The 16,813-nt window shown below is 38.9% G+C and overlaps 1 protein-coding gene across 13 annotated transcripts in view; it reads left to right on the top strand.

Annotated features, from left to right (window-relative positions):
• The window catches only part of CDC42BPB (CDC42 binding protein kinase beta), a 99,812-nt gene that overhangs the window by 55,709 nt on the left and 27,290 nt on the right, over positions 1–16,813 (top strand). For all 13 annotated transcript variants that reach the window (XM_074868842.1, XM_074868840.1, XM_074868839.1 and 10 more), the window contains exons 7-18: positions 1,335–1,535; positions 3,171–3,419; positions 4,358–4,437; positions 5,429–5,595; positions 5,695–5,814; positions 7,698–7,831; positions 11,686–11,928; positions 13,618–13,728; positions 14,172–14,416; positions 14,597–14,702; positions 15,270–15,394; positions 16,193–16,298. In XM_074868842.1, the coding sequence (XP_074724943.1) occupies positions 1,335–1,535; positions 3,171–3,419; positions 4,358–4,437; positions 5,429–5,595; positions 5,695–5,814; positions 7,698–7,831; positions 11,686–11,928; positions 13,618–13,728; positions 14,172–14,416; positions 14,597–14,702; positions 15,270–15,394; positions 16,193–16,298 (1,887 nt within the window). The remainder of the gene's footprint in view (positions 1–1,334; positions 1,536–3,170; positions 3,420–4,357; positions 4,438–5,428; positions 5,596–5,694; positions 5,815–7,697; positions 7,832–11,685; positions 11,929–13,617; positions 13,729–14,171; positions 14,417–14,596; positions 14,703–15,269; positions 15,395–16,192; positions 16,299–16,813) is intronic.

Genomic DNA, 16,813 nt, shown 5'->3' with positions numbered 1-16,813 from the left:
CAGAGAAGGGCAACGAAGCTGGTGAAGGGTCTAGAGCACAAGTCTTGTGAGGAGCGGCTGAGGGAACCGGAGTTGTTTAGCCTGGAGACAAGGAGGCTGAGGGGAGATCTTATTGCTCTCTAACACTACCTGAAAGGAGGTTGTAGCGAGGTGGGTGTCAGTCTCTTCTCCTGAGTAACAAGCGATAGGACAAGAGGGAAACAGCCTCAAGTTGTGCCAGAGGAGGTTTAGATTGGATATTAGGAAAAAATTGTTCACCAAAACGGTTGTCAAGCATTGGAACAGGCTGCCCAGGAAAGCGTTTGAGTCGCCATCCCTGGAGGTGTTTAAAAGAGATGTAGATGTGGCGCTTAGGGACATGGTTTAGTGGTGGACTTGGCAGTGTTAGGTTAACGGTTGGACTCAATGGTCTTACAGGTCTTTTCCAACCTATATGATTCTATGATTCTGTAATTAATAAGCAGTTTGTTTTAGATGCCTTTTCCACATGCAAGAGCAGCATTATGGTAATTGCCCATCTTGTGCACCAGATTGGATACACCCCTTAAAGCTAAGTCACTGGTGACATTTTTTGTTTGTTTTGCCTAGTTTTGGGTGTTTCCAGTCCTGTCAAAATATGGTATACGACATCGTTCACCAGTTTTGGCACAAACTCAGGGCTTGGTGACATTCTGTAGTCGTAAAATGCCTACCAAGGATTTACCATATTAAAATGCAAAATAAACTGGAAGGATCCGTTATAACTTTATGGGAAACCTGAGAACATATTCCTAGAGATTAGAGTTGCTCTGCCACTGCCCTGATGGTCAGGGCTTCCCTACTACTTGAGCACAGGGCAATTCCCCACCTTACCCCTGTTGCATCTAGTTGCACATTATGCAGTAAGCATTAAACCAATTTCTGACATAATAAGAATAGGGTACTGCTTGCCTGAGGACCTTTGTTTTGTGATCTTCAAATGAAACTATGAAATTCAGGCATAGGACTTGAACTCCTGACTTAGTCATTTTTTATGTCAACTTCTGGCAGCCACTTGCAATTTTAATGTATAAACAGACAAAGGCAAAACATATTCTCCTTTTTCTGCTTTCACAATAGTTGTGATTAGTTTGGGTTTCTTCTGTGTTCAGAATAAAGCGTATGAACTCATTTCATATAGAAGTAGACTGGAACTTAATCTTTGCAGTCTTTGTTACTTTCTTAATATTTATTTTGTTGCTGTGATTTTGTATCTCTTCTGGTGTGTCTGTTTGTCAGAAATACTAGTGTGTGAGTGAGAAAGTTGGTGAGAGAAACTGAAAATTTACGAGAATTATGTTTGCCTTATTTTTAAGGTACAGTCATCAGTAGCAGTGGGTACGCCTGACTACATCTCCCCTGAGATACTGCAAGCAATGGAAGATGGAATGGGAAAATATGGGCCTGAATGTGACTGGTGGTCATTGGGTGTCTGCATGTATGAAATGCTGTATGGTGAAACACCCTTTTATGCAGAGTCATTGGTGGAAACCTATGGGAAGATTATGAATCATGAAGTAAGAGCTATATTCAATCTCTATATTCACTGAGTTTATAACGTTTACAGAGAAACTTATCACTTAAAGATATTGAAGTGGTAGTAGTTCTTTGCCTTTTCACGATGTCTTAGAACCATATTGTGTAGGTTTGGTTCAGGTTTTAGGAACGTTTGCTTTTCTGAACTGCAGAAATTTAATTCTTTGTCAAACTGAAATTTTTCTTTAAATGTTGATATTCTTGTTGGAAAATCTAAGCAATCATCACAAAATCAAAATTAAAACCAACTCTCACATTAGGCCCATTGAAAGTTTCCTCTGAACTGTGCAGGGGAAATGAAGTAATGCATTATTTACGCAGCTGTGCACATTTTCTGTCACACTGATAACACTAAAAAAAGAGAACAGGCTACTCAACCAGTGTAGACATGAGCTGCATGAAGAACATGAAGTTCAGAGAACAGGGGTTTTGTCCAAGGTCAAAGTGGTAGAGAAGTGTTGGAACTTCTGGGTGCAGTTTGAACATTAGAGAGTAAGAATAGACTGGTTCATGGTGTCCTTTCAAGACCTGTATTAGAAGGATGTGTTTACATGCATACTCATCCTAGGTAGCCAGAGGCTGTTGCATAGAGTCTTTTGTTGTTTTTTCTTCTCCCCAGGATGAGTGCAGTTTACTGGTGTTTACAATGTTGTGCTCTCACAGGGAAGCAGTGATGGAGAAGACATGAAATCCTTGCCAGGGCTGACACCCTTGCTGTGATGAATATTAATCTCTCTTGCTTTAATTTCTTCAGTGAACTAACTAGTTGAAAATATAACCAACATAAACTCTGGCTACCTGGCTCTTAAACTACTGAGGAGGAAGTTTGAAGCTGTTGTTCTGCAGACTTAATATTTTAATCTCATTTGGACACACAATCGATATGATTGTATGTTTTTCAATTAAAGTTTTAAAGTTTAATTTCAGTTATGCTGGTTTGGTCCCTAATGATTTCATTTTAAACTTGAAAAGTTGTATTATAAAAAGATATATATGCTATTGTCCTTTATTTAAAAAAACAAACCAAAAAGCCCCTCTTGACTATACAGTGGTAGTGGTAGCAAGCTAAAATACAGAAAAAGTTGTCCCAGTTTTTAGCTAGAATAATTTCAGATGTTAGTGGTAAGTACAATTTTTTGATCTTCTGTTTATGATTACAATGTTTTATAAACATGATGCCACCATCATGGGGTTTTAAGAGTTGAAATTAATAAAATCTCAAGGAGTACATCTTCAGATCAGTGGATTTGTGACTAAGAATACCGGTGAGGCTCTGCCTTTATTGTATGATCTTTAATATATTGTAGTGTGTCAAAATTCCTGTATGTCCAAGTTTGCTTTTCCTAATAGAGTTACTGTAATTGCAGTTTCAAACAGATCTGTATTACAGAAATTGAGAAATGATTACTTGTCCTTAAAATCTGTTTTAAGACAAAAAATCTATCACTGAATGTATTGCATTGTGCTCTGCCACTGCTCGCCGGAACTAGAACAATGTTTGACTAGTTATTTCCAGTTTTATTGGTGTAATTTAACATGTTCTTTTTGAAACTACTGATAAAAGTTATGGAATGGATTCCTCCTCTGAAAATTTCTCTATTTGTTTTGTTTTCTAGGAACGATTTCAGTTTCCTTCCCATGTTACAGATGTATCTGAAGAAGCAAAAGATCTTATTCAGCGACTTATCTGCAGTAGGGAGCGTAGACTGGGACAGAATGGAATAGAGGATTTTAAGTCTCATGCATTTTTTGAAGGACTTAATTGGGATAACATCCGAAACCTAGAAGCACCTTACATTCCAGACGTTAGCAGTCCTTCTGACACCTCAAACTTTGACGTAGATGATGATGTATTGAGAAATCCAGTGAGTCTTTTTTTTTAAATATTACTAATGCAAGTATGCAACCTTCCTGCACTTATTTCAAAATAAGTAATGTAAGAGTTGAAAAATAAGTGATGTCAAATGTGAAAAATTCAAGTTTTTCATCTCTGGCATTTTAGGTTATCAGAAATCGTGAGCTGCTTTTCTAAATAGTAGCACTTGCCAAAATGGACTACTGTTACATGATCAAAGTTAAAACATATTTAGGTGGAGAAAAAAACTTAGTTGCCTTTTTAGTTTACCTTTGCAAGGAGCTAGTGTTTGGATTCCTTTTCAAAGGTGAAAAAACCCCTCTGTCTTCAGAAATACACATATATTCTCCATGCAGCTTGCAGTTACAGCTGTCCAGGTGAGAGAGCTCACACTACTACTTCTCCACTCAAGAACCAGGAGGTTGGTTTTTGGAGTGGGGACATTGGTGTTCCCCTCATCCATGTCTGTTGTGTAGTAGTTTACAAAGTTGGGTCAGGAGTAGCAGAGGGCTTTTGTGGTAATTTGTTCATCAGCTTGTATTCCAAGAAATGAAGATATTTTGGCATGTTTTTTGATTATGTATCTAACAGTAACTAACAGCATGCATTTTGGTGCCAGGTCACGTTTAATTAGGAACTTGAGATGTTTGGGTTTTCTTCTACTGATTTCATTGTGCTTTCGAACTTGTTGAAATGCTGCCCTTTCAAGTGCCAGTTCAAGAGGCTCCTAAATTCAGGTCATTATATAAAGTAACCTAATCTGAAATAAAGTTCGTCCGGGGACAATGGAGGACAGTACAATGAAGCATAGCTGCCAATTGTCAGTTGGTATGCGCTAAGAAAAGTCTTTCCATTAGCTGTCTCCCTTTAACTTTTGAGGCTAAATCAAATGCCTTTAGCTCTGTATGGGTTCTCTTTTGGGTTTTCATGCATGTTGTTTTCATGCAGGAAGTGGTGCCTCCAAGTTCTCATACAGGCTTTTCTGGATTGCATTTGCCATTTGTTGGGTTTACATACACAACTGATAGGTAAGCAAAGGATATGTTGTTCTTAAACTTGTTTCCCAAATGCAGCCAGTTCTAGGAAATTCTCATTTTGATAAAGATGTAGAAAGGTTGATGCCTATAGGTGTACCTGTGGATAAACATTTATCCCTTTTTTTTTCCAGGTGTCTGAACATACTTTGATCATGCTTGTCAAGATTAGATGCTTTTGTGTTTAATATTTTATCTATCTGAAATGAATGGAAGTTAAGGGACTAGATGTGTCACTTTACAGTTGGGTATAAAATTGTTGTTTCTCCATTCAGAGGCTGAGAGCAAGTCTTGTCCATGTTGCATGTCTGCCAGGAACAGTTCAAGATTAGGTCATTGCTCCAAAGTCCTGCTGGTAGGCTGAGTTAACATAGATAGTTCTGAGCATGAGCAAAGTAGCTCACTTTGTACATCTTTGAAATGGCCTCCATCTGACTTCAGAGATCCCTCAAACATGTCTCTGATCTTAAGGTTATTCTGCCCTATTTGTTATTCCATTATTTCCCTTTGGTGGGGTTTGTTACATCATGCAATACTATTTCAGGAAGAACCCAGTACACACATCTCATCCTTTTCAGAGTGAGATCATGTGGCTTAGCTTAAATTCATCTTTGTCACACTTTAAACTCTTGGGTTTGTTTCCCAGCTTTCTCAGTGCAGGTACACTTACCTGCCCACTTCACTGTCAGGTACTAGTAACCTTTGGCATAGGAGAGTTAACATTTTCAATCATTTAGGCAGTTTGTAAAGTGAATATACGTCCGCATCATTGAAGTCCTGAATGTAGGTGTGTTAATTCTACAGCACCATACATAGTAGCTAGGGAATAATAACTTTACCCTGACAGTTGTCTCAACAATAACAATTACTGCTCTAACTGTTCTTGCAAATTTAAGGTGCGTATTTAGTGGAATCCCAGCATGTCACTGTTATAGACTGCTGTGAGTATTTATTAAAATATTCTAACTTATGTATTTGTTTTCAGCTCTTTATCTGATAGAGGCACTTTAAAGAGTGCAATGCAGTCTGACACTGTAACCAAAGATATGGATGTACAGCGGGACTTAAAGAACACTTCACAAATAGAAGGCTATGAAAAGAAAATACGGAAATTAGAGCAAGAAAAGCAGGATTTGAACAGAAGACTGCAAGGTTAGTGGTTTATATTTGTTTGGATTCTTAGTTCTGCTCATTAGGAGGAATTGGGATGTATTTTATTGAAAACCTTTTCCTTTGTTTTCTGATTTTAAGAATCTACACAGACAATGCAGAACCTCCAAGGTCCAGTGTGTGTTACAGTAAATACAAGCCGTGATAAGGAGATTAAAAAATTAAATGAAGAAATTGAGCGGTTGAAGAACAAATTAACAGGTAAGCCTCTGGCATGGTAATTATAGAAATGCAATTTATTTTGCTGCTACTAGCAATGTTGTGTAATGTGTTTTTACAATAAGTAGGATTAATGTTCTTGAGGTGCTAAAAAAAAGGGATTTTTTTTAAGTCTTGCTCAATATTAAGAGGCATTTGAGTTTTTCCAGATGAGCACTTAACTTTCTTCTTCCACTTGCTTGGCCTGATAGCATATACTAGAGGGGGAGTCTAGAGTACGACAAGTTGTGTGAATGGGTTCAGTTAAATATTTTGTTTGATGTTCGTTTCCCTAAAAGTCTCAGGAGATTCTGTTCTCTCACTCCTTTTTGGGGGGAGTATTTTTTTTTGAAAGGGTTTTACTTGGAGACTGGTGTAAGAGACAGTGGGGAGGAAAGACTAGTTGCTCTTTAGTAACATAAGGGGATAGCTGGTGGGATGTATAATAATAGTTCACATTTAAATATTTCTGAGCTCCTGCTTCCTTTGTATTTCTGTCTGGTGATGCATTAATTAGGAAGCACTGAGCATTGCAGAAAAACAAATACTGGCATCTGTCCTGAGAGAAGACTGACTCATCCATATCACTGAAAATCTGTTGCTTGACAATGCTATTAGTTTATCCATACAAACCTCCTGTTAGTGTCTAATTTTTAAGTGGGAATCAATGATAAACAAATTGGTGTTTTGAATCCTAATGACTTGGCTGAGAGGTTTATAGGGGCCTGTAGTATGCATAAGTGAGTTCAGATGCTGAGTTGCTGGTGCTGATTTTTTCCACCCCACAGTTTGGCAATATACCTCCTTTGTAGGTGCATGCATTGCAAAAATTGGCTCAGCTCTCCTATGCAGATTATCCTTCCAAAAAAAGCTATTCTTGTGTATTCTGGAATTAGGTTTGAGTCCAAATAGTTAGATTAAGGTACTACTTCTTCAAATGTTCAGGTTTATCTGGCTCTTCAGCCAGTGGTGCCCTGTTAAGTATGAAAACTAGCAGTATGGTCTGGTTTAAGAAGTAGTATTGGTTCATGTAGGATGGGAGGAAGTTTGTGCTGAAGTGAGAAAAGGAATAATACTTTAATAATTACAGCAGTGCTTGGGATCCCTGAATACATAGGTCCAGTTTCCTGTTCTGCCACAGGCATCAGTGGAACTTGAATGAGACAGTTATTCCCTGTGCAATTTCTTATTTATTTTTTTCTAAAAGAAGTAGTAATTAAAACCAAATGGAGAATGACAGCTCATTTTCTTACCAGCTCTAAGACTGAGCAGACGTATATAAAGGTGGTTAGTTTGTTGCACTCAAAAGGTGATAATTTCAAATCAGATTTGTCTAATTTTCTTTGAGAGTAGAGAGAGAACTACCATGAAAACATACTGCCAGGAATATGGGCAGTCAGGTCTCCAGCTTGCCTCGTGCAGGATGGTATTTCTTTCCCAGATTGTTAGTTCTTATCTACTCTAGGAAATAAATAGTCCTTTCCTGTCTTGCTGGATGCACTAATGACTGACTGTAGCCTTTCTTGTCATACGATGAAAACTATTTAGGAGATAAATTGCTAGAACTGGAATTAGAACAGCTCAAGTTTTTTTTCAGTGTGTTTAAGGACTAGATGTTGCATTCCTCAAAAACAAAACAAAGTCCTGTGCTAAGGCTTTTTCACTTAGAGATCACAGTCTTTGGGAGGATTTCTTCAATAGGCTGAGAAAATTAAAATTATTTGGAGGTATCAATGCCCCAAAATTACCTTAAACAGTCTAAAATGGTGGAAGCAGGAAAGAAGTGGATTTTCCAAGCAAAGTGATGTCAGTTTGCTTGAGTAGTGTTGCTTGCTTTATTGGTGTAAATTTGGGACCAGTTACTTTTAATATGTATTAATCTACAGATATAAGTAAACTGGAAGGACAGCTTGCAGATGCAGTGGCTTTTCGACAAGAACATGAAGACTCGATACACAAGTTGAAAGGACTAGAAAAGCAGTGCAGAGTACTGCGGCAAGAAAAGGAGGACCTTCATAAGGTATTCATCCAAAGATAGATACATTTGAAAATGGTCATGTAAAGTAGTTACAGAACAGTTCTGTTGTAATTGTGATTTTAGTGTTTTAAATGCTGCATTTCAAAACTATACAGAGATGTTAGTGAACCTGCTAATTTCATTAGCAATACAGTAGTTTTCCAAAGTAACACACTTTCTTTTTTGGAAGTTGATAGGCATCTTATTTATGTCAAATGTGTTCTGCTAAACACCTAAACACCTAACACCTAAAGAACAGTTTTAGTTTGACTGTTAAATTATTCATAACTGTTTCAATAAAAGTCTGAGGGCCATCAAGAGAGACTTCAGGGCCTTGGGACAATGGGTTAAGGGATCAGAAGCACAAGCAGTGTTCTCCTCTATCCTTCCAGTTGCAAGGAATGATGAGAGAAGAAACAGGAAGAGCCAACAGATCAATCAATACCTGGCTCCAAGCCTGGTGTTACTGGCAGAATTTGGGGGATTTTGATCATGGGTTGGTTTACACGACACCAGGCCTGCTGGTGAGAGATGGGGTACACCTGTCTCAAAGGGGGAAGAAGATCTTTGCACAGGAGTTAGCAGGCTCATTGAAGGAGCTTTAAACTAGATCTGAAGGGGGAAGAGGATAAAACTGGGCTTGCTAGAGATAAGCCTGGAGGTTACACACCAATGTTTGAGGGGTGGCGTACTAGCAAGATCCTTTAGTCTGCCATCTCAGTGGAGGTAGGGGATGGAGATCCATGTGGCAGCAAAGACACAAGTGTTATTGATGTGTTAGAAACCACTGAAGCACCTCAGAATGGTCATGTAGGAATTAAAGCTTCTCCCCCCAAAAAGGTGGTGGGATCAATAGCCCAGCTGAAGTGCATCTATACCGATGCAGACAGCATGGGCAACAAACAGGAGAAGCCAGAAGCCATTGTGCAGCAGGAAAACTATGATATAGTTGCCATCACGGAAACATGGTGGGATGACTCGCACAACTGGAGTGACACAATGGGTGACTAGAAACTCTTCAGAAGGGATAGGCAAGGAGGGAGAGGTGGTGGGGTGGCCCTGTGTGTTAGGGAGTGTTTTGACTGTCTAGAGCTTAATGATGGTGATGATAGGGTTGAGTGTTTATGGGTGAGAATCAAGGGGAAGGCCAACAAGGCAGATATCATGGTGGGAGTCTGTTACAGACCAAACCAGGATGAAGAGGCAGACAAAATACTCTATAAGCAGCTGGGAGAAGTCTCATAATCGCTAGCCCTTGTTCTTTTGGGGGACTTCAACTTAGCAGATATCTACTGGAAATACAATACAGCAGAGAGGAAACAGTCCAGGAGGTTCTCATAGTGTGTGAAAGATAACTTCCTGACACAGCTGGTGAGTGAGCCAACTAGAGAAGGCGCCTCACTGGACCAGTTGTTTGTGAACAGAGAAGGACCTGTGGGTGATTTGACAGTTGGAGGCCATCTTGGACATAGTGATCATGTTTTCGATTCTCTAAGAAGTAAGGAGGGGGGTCGCAGAATTGCCACCTTGGACTTCCAGAGGGCAGACTTTGGCCTGTTTAGGGGCCTGGTTGACAGAGTCCCTTGGGAGGCAGTCCTGAAGGGCAAAGCAGTCCAGGAAGGCTGGACATTCTTCAAGAAGGACATTTTAAAGGCACAGGAGCAGGCTGTACCCATGTGCTGGAATAAGGCTGGCCTGTCTGAAAGCTTTGGCTGGACTTCAGGGGGAAAAAAGGAGAGTTTGTGACCTTTAGAAGAAGGGGCAAGCAGGTCAGGAGGACTACAAAGATGTCATGAGGTTATGCTGGGAGAAAATTAGAAGGGCCAAAGCCGGGTCCTGCCCTTTGGTCACAACAACCCCACACAACACTACAGGCTTGGGGAAGAGTGGGAAAGCTGCCCGGTGGAAAAGGACCAGGGGATGTTGGTTGACAGCCAGCAGTATGTGAGCCAACAGTGTGCCCAGGTGGCCAAGAAGGCCAGTAGCATCGTGGCTTGTATCAGGAATGGTGTGGCCAGCAGGACTAGGGAAGCGATTGTGCCCCTGTACTCGGCACTGGTGAGGCCGCATCTCAACTACTGTGTTCAGTTTTGGGCCCCTCACTACAAGACAGACATCGAGGTGGTGGAGTGTGTCCAGAGAAGGGCATCGAAGCTGGTGAAGGGTCTAGAGCACAAGTCTTGTGAGGAGCAGCTGAGGGAACTGGGGTTGTTTAGCCTGGAGACAAGGAGGCTGAGGGGAGATCTTATTGCTCTCTAACACTACCTGAAAGGAGGTTGTAGCGAGGTGGGTGTCAGTCTCTTCTCCTGAGTAACAAGCGATAGGACAAGAGGGAAACAGCCTCAAGTTGTGCCGGAGGAGGTTTAGATTGGATATTAGGAAAAAATTGTTCACCAAAACGGTTGTCAAGCATTGGAACAGGCTGCCCAGGAAAGCGTTTGAGTCGCCATCCCTGGAGGTGTTTAAAAGAGATGTAGATGTGGCGCTTAGGGACATGGTTTAGTGGTGGACTTGGCAGTGTTAGGTTAACGGTTGGACTCAATGGTCTTACAGGTCTTTTCCAACCTATATGATTCTATGATTCTATCATAATATACACAGGAATTACTCTGATCTGTGTTTAGTCATCAGTCCTGTAGATATCAAAAAGCATATATATATATATCTGTATATATATCTCTCAAAGAGTTATAGAGCTAGGTCACTGCTCCAGCTTGATCCCACGTATCTTTGTAATACCAAAAGCTTAATTATTGCTTAAGGCTGAGGATGACTTTTATGTAATTACTGAGTTTATTTACTATTGTGTAAATTACACCTTTGCTTCCTAAAATGTATCAGTATCTGAGTTTAAGTCAGCAAAATATTTTGCAGTAAAATAGGGGTTTGCATATTCAACTTACCACTTTCATTAATATAAAAAAAGCTACCTGTATTCAAATAGATAGTTTTGGAAAAGTCTAGCAGCCATATTGTTCCAAGGAGCATTTGGATGGACCCAAAAGTGGTCTGTGGGCCAACACCTCTGGGGTTTTTGTCCACTAGAATCTCATCTGAGTGTTAACCACTGATAAGGGTTTTTTACCAGAGTGTAGGAGTAGCAGAGAAGGCAAATCTGCTCCTCCTGGTTTGAACACATGCCTTTTGGAAAGTTAATGAATGCTCCTGCAGTACTTCTACTAACGGCAGAAAGTTTTAGAAGTTCCTTGGCCAGTATACATATGTTCTGTTGTCTAGTTCTGCTCTTTTTCTTATTTTTTTTCTCTCACTCTCAAATGATTTTATGTAGAACATTGAATTTATATTTTAATCATCTTAATTTTTGTTAACTACTTGCTGTAAAGAAAACAGCTTTTATACTTTAAAGTATTAGAGCATCACAGTTTGTTCTAAGGAATCTTCCTCAGTTTTCTGAAGAATTTCACAAGATTTGCTGCAACATCTCGGTGCTGGTACAGTGTATTTGGTGAATGCGTTGTCTGCTAAAACATTCCTTTTAAAAAGGTTACTATTCTGCAGGTACATGGTGGTAATCTAAAATTAAATTATTTAGAAGTGAGGTGGCCTTGTGTAGTCAGATTTATAAGAAAGTCTTCTGGAACACCAAAGGTATTCTTAGAGCTGCCAGACTAGAAGCAGAATAGCTGCTCTCTTGGTATGTTACTGCAGCTCCTTAGCTAGGAAAAAAAAAAAAAAAGTGTAAATTAAGAATTAGAAATCATATTTAGCAGTTAATGTGAGATGGATGAGCTTTCAAGTCATTCTTATGTAGGTCCAGTTTCTGTCTTCTTGGAAAGATATATGGAGCTCAAATGACTCTTTTTTTTTTTTTTATTACATTTTTTTATTTAAACCAGCAACTTGTAGAAGCCTCAGAGAGATTAAAGATGCAATCCAAAGAATTGAGGGATGCCCACCAGCAAAGAAAGCTAGCTGTGCAGGAGTTCTCCGAGCTCAGTGAGAGGATGGGAGACTTGCGGTCTCAAAAGCAGAAGCTGTCCCGGCAACTTCGCGACAAAGAAGAAGAGGTGGAAGTGAGCATGCAGAAAATTGACGCTATGCGACAGGACATCCGTAAATCAGAGAAGATCAGAAAAGAGGTAGCTTGATAAGATAGCTAATAATAACATGCTTCAGCTGCTGCTTATTCAGTATCTCATATGTGATTGTGTTGAAAAAGTAGGACTGTTACTGATAATTTACTTTGTCCATCTGTAAGAAATTGCCCCAGTAACTCTTCCATATGACTTTGCTACAGTTCACAAAATAGGTCTGGAATTTGTTTCTAAATGTTTCACTGATGTATCAGGAAATGAACAGAGTCTTCTTTTTTTGTTTGTACTCAGGCTGATTTTAATCTGGAGGAAATATTCTTGTATATGGCCAGCTTTTTAGTTCTTGTATTTTGTTTCTTGTGGATTCTGACTCATAGTCAGCTTGAAACCTAGAAAGCTTAATGTCTTCATGTGCTTTAAGGTTGGAGTATTCGGACTTCTTTTTTTTTAACAGAATTTTTCTCTTCAGCTGGAGGGAGGAATAGTGATATAGACTAAATATGTGGTTTTCTTTCCTCTGTAGTTAGTCATTGTAAAGAATGTCTGTAATATCTTTAAGAAGGATAATTTCCAATTAGTACTCTATGCAATTTATAGTTTTACGTAAGATGAAGTAGATAACCAGAAAAGGGCATAAGAAACAGCTATTGTGGTTAACACAGAGTGTTTTAATCACTGAAAAATCATCAAATTTTATGTATTCTCTGGGTGAATTGTAGAAGAGAAAATCAAGAGCTTTATAAGCATTGCTAGAAAACTTCTAGCAAATTGAAGGGCAGTCTGTGAAAATGTAGTAAGAGATTAAGTTTCTCAGATTTTTATCCATGAATTAGAAGTGGTAGTTAACTGGGGAAGGTGAAGGGCTGTGACACCGTATTTGATGCACAGGGCTGTGGCACCACGTCTGTAGAGCAGAGTGCAGCAGTCATTCAAGTGTTGTTGCTTATTCAGTTAAATATTTTCATGCAGGGCTTTATAATCTCCTCTCCTTGTTCCTACAAAATCCTCTGTTTTCCCAACAGCTGTATCAATCTTCTATTCAGAAAATAGTCTGTAAATTCATTATCTTAACCAACAACTTTAAATACAATCCTTTTTAAAACAACTTTGCTAGTTGAATTGAATGCATAAAAATAAATCTTAACTCTTCCTGTCAGGTTTTAAAACTGTGCCACTATTGCTTGAATTGCAACAGTTGCCTTAGTTGCCACTAAATCACAGTTGTCTTTCTCATAAGCTTTCTGAAGTTGATAAATGGATGATCGAGCTTATTTTGTTCCATAATTCCAAGGTAAAAGTGTTCAGTGTTCATATTTGAAGTATTTTTCAATAATTTGGCTCAAAGGTTGGGATTTTTTTAGCTGCCTTAGTAGATACTGAGGCATGGAGCTGACCTGTAAATGTAGGAGACTTTCGTCTTTCACAACTGCAATGACTTTCTAGTGCCATTTCCTTCTCTTAACTGCACAGTTCTGTTAATGCTATCTCTGAACATACTTGGTGTAGTTCGTATCAGTACAAAAAGTCATACAGTAATAGTTATACTGCGTGAGACAAATGGATGCCTGGATCACTGAAGGTAAAACAATTATTGTGACATCCTGAGAAGATTGTTATAGTTGTGTAACTTAGAAATAAGGAAAACATGCAGCTCATTCATATGGAGGAAAGGAAATGAATGATACAGACAATACTACCTTGTGTTGAAATGACTTAAAATTACTCTTGTTACAGCTGGAAGCCCAACTTGAAGAAGTTGTAGCAGAAGCATCAAAAGAACGCAAGCTTCGTGAGCACAGTGAAGTCTTCTCCAAACAACTGGAAAATGAACTGGAAGCTCTAAAGGTTACATGCTTTTTGACAAAAGTTTACTCGTGGCACAGGAGCTGCAATAATTTTGCTTACTCAACTGTTGATACCTGTGGCAGGCTTAAAAACTACAGCCTTGCTAGAAACATGACCTAACCTGTTTGGATTTATTTGCTTTTTTGCTTGAAAGATTTTAATATCTCATTGGACACTAATGCCTTGAAAATGTCCAGTTCATATTCATTCTAAGCAGATACTAAACCAGGGTGGGCCAAATCTGTGACCTCTGCAACTCATTTGAACCCCTTATTAGGATCATGTAAGCAGAGCAGTCACAGGACTTAATGCTTGGAGACAGGCAACTTTTAAATCACTTTTTTTTCCCCAAGTGTCACCAATTGGACAATTCTAATTTTAAATAACATTCCCAAAATATAAAGATCATAGTCTCTTCCTGATGGGTTTTTCCTCTTCTGCAGCTGAAGCAGGGAGGCCGAGCAGCAGGTGCCACACTAGAACATCAGCAGGAGCTTTCCAAAATTAAGTCTGAGCTGGAAAAGAAAATCTTATTTTATGAAGAGGAGTTGGTCCGACGAGAAGCATCACATGTTTTGGAAGTAAAAAACGTGAAAAAGGAAGTACATGATTCAGAGAGCCATCAGCTTGCACTGCAGAAAGAGATCATGATATTAAAGGATAAATTAGAGAAAACAAAGCGAGAGAGGTAAACTTTTGGGCATGATTCATTAACTATGGATTTCTTTTTTTTGTGTATTGCATTGCATAGGTATCTGTGCAGATTGGTATTTCACCTTAACTCTGTTTATTCCTTTTTGAAAATCCCAGTCTACAGGTTCAGCAAGGTTACAGTATGCATGTTTCTATTTCTTGTCCTTCTCCTTAGGCACAGTGAAATGGAGGAAGCAGTAGGAACAATGAAAGAGAAATATGAGCGTGAAAGATCTATGCTCTTGGAAGATAACAAAAAGCTAACAACAGAAAATGAGAGGGTAATTATTTTAGGAAACATTTTTTAGAAAATACAATTCTTCATTACTTTCTGATGTTGAAGTAGTCAACTTATTGATCAGAACAGGATCTGTGAATGTTCAGGCAGTATCTGAATAAAACAAGTATTGTTTTCACCATATAAATGTCAGAGATCTTGCTAAACAGTAACTTTAGCATCTCAGTATTGCTCTTTTGAGGATTGATTCCCACGACTCAGAGGGCTCATGAAGGCTGCACAGAGAGGGAAGCATTTACAAAGAATGCCTACCTTCCTGATGGCTTACAGTTAAACCTCATTCCTCTCAATGACCTCTACAGTTGCTTTTTCTTTTCCTTTGTTCTGGATTGTTTTGTGTGAACTGGCAATGTGTTCTTCTATGCTCAGGAGCTAGTCTCCAGGTGCACAAAAAAAGAAACCCTTTCCAGTTCTTTGGTCTGTGTTGGAACTTCCAGATAGCCCAGGGTGATCTTGTCTGTTCAGATTCTATAGGTATATATAGACATAGACATATGTAAAAAGTCTGAAACTGTCATAAGTCACAAGTGAAATGAATCTTTTCTTTCAGCTCTGCTCCTTTGTGGACAAATTAACAGAACAGAACAGACAGCTAGAAGATGAGCTCCAAGACCTAGCAGCAAAGAAGGAGTCTGTTGCTCACTGGGAAGCTCAGATTGCAGAAATTATTCAGTGGTATGTGCTGTTTAGAGATCCAGATGGCCACTTTCAACTTTTGAGATATTGATTGGCTTTTTTTTTTTTTTTTTAATGTATAGCTAGGCCCTTTCTCTGTGACTGGGGTCACCAAAAGCATGGCAGTTCTGAGTGTTGATTAACTGTTTCTCATCTGCTTTGTAGTATTGCTGAGTAGTAATAACAATTGAAATTGTCAGATGCTGTTAAGTAGGAAGGAGAGGGTTTTGGTGTCAACTTGCTTCAGTCTCTAAAGAGATCATTAAATCATCCAATTTGGAATATTCTGATAAATTCATTCAGGAAGGTGGTCATGATTTAAAAGGTCCATGTTAACATATAGAACCTTGCTAGCTGTACTAGGCAAACACTTGCACTTAATTCACAGGTCAGTTCTTCCTTCTGTTATTTGCTGTTTTAGCAAGCTGTGTGCAAGTGCTTTCAGCATGCAAGATAAGAAGGGCTTGAAGGTAACCCTTATAAAAATTGAGCAAGCAATATGCAGATCGTGTTCCAAACAATAACAGTGAATCTCTGCAGAACTCTTACTGATGGCAGAAGGGAAACTTCAGTTTCCCTAGTAACTGCCACAATCAAGAGAATCAGATAAAAGAAAAATCTAAAGCAGGCAATCTAAGATGTATTCAGTTTTCTGTTTCTGGGAGAGTTTTCCCTACTCTGTCCATTTCTGTTATGTCCCTAAATCCAGTGCAGACATTCTGATTATTTGGTGGTACAGTATTTGGTGCTATGAGCCATGAAACTCTTAAGTAACAGATTTTTGTAATTGCACAACAGGGTAAGCGATGAGAAGGATGCTCGTGGCTATCTCCAAGCATTAGCTTCCAAGATGACAGAAGAACTAGAATCATTAAGAAGTTCCAGTCTGGGGTCACGAACACTGGTAAGAAAAATGTTTGCTAAACATTCAGACTGACCTGGGGATGTCTAGGAAGCTACATTTTTAGTTTCAGCTATCTGTTCATAATCAGAATTCTTTTCTAATAAATCCTCTGCTCTGCTTTCTAGTTTTTATCTATTGCTTGTGAAATCCATCTAGGTAATCTAATCAGAATTTGATAATTACAGGGGGCTGTTGTTTCATGCTAATATCTGCCATCACAAACTGCTTTAAACAGTACAGAGGAGAGAACAATAATATAAACCATTAAAGAGTAGTACAGAAATGTACCTTACCATGTTAGATGCAAATGAATAATTTTAATTGCTGTTACAGTGAGATAACAAAGTAAGTTTTCTTTTTGTGAACAAGTATTAGCTGGTTGATACTGTTACAAACTAGTGACACACTGAGAGCACGTAGCTTTATTTACATGAAGAACAATGAGACCTTATGCCATAATTTTCCCCAAAACTGCAAAATAAAAGAGCTCTCACAAAGCAGTATGGTTACAAAGA

Source organism: Strix uralensis, chromosome 4, assembly GCF_047716275.1.
Source record: "Strix uralensis isolate ZFMK-TIS-50842 chromosome 4, bStrUra1, whole genome shotgun sequence".
Taxonomy (NCBI): Eukaryota; Metazoa; Chordata; class Aves; order Strigiformes; family Strigidae; genus Strix; species Strix uralensis.
This window is presented reverse-complemented; position numbering and strand designations above follow the sequence as displayed.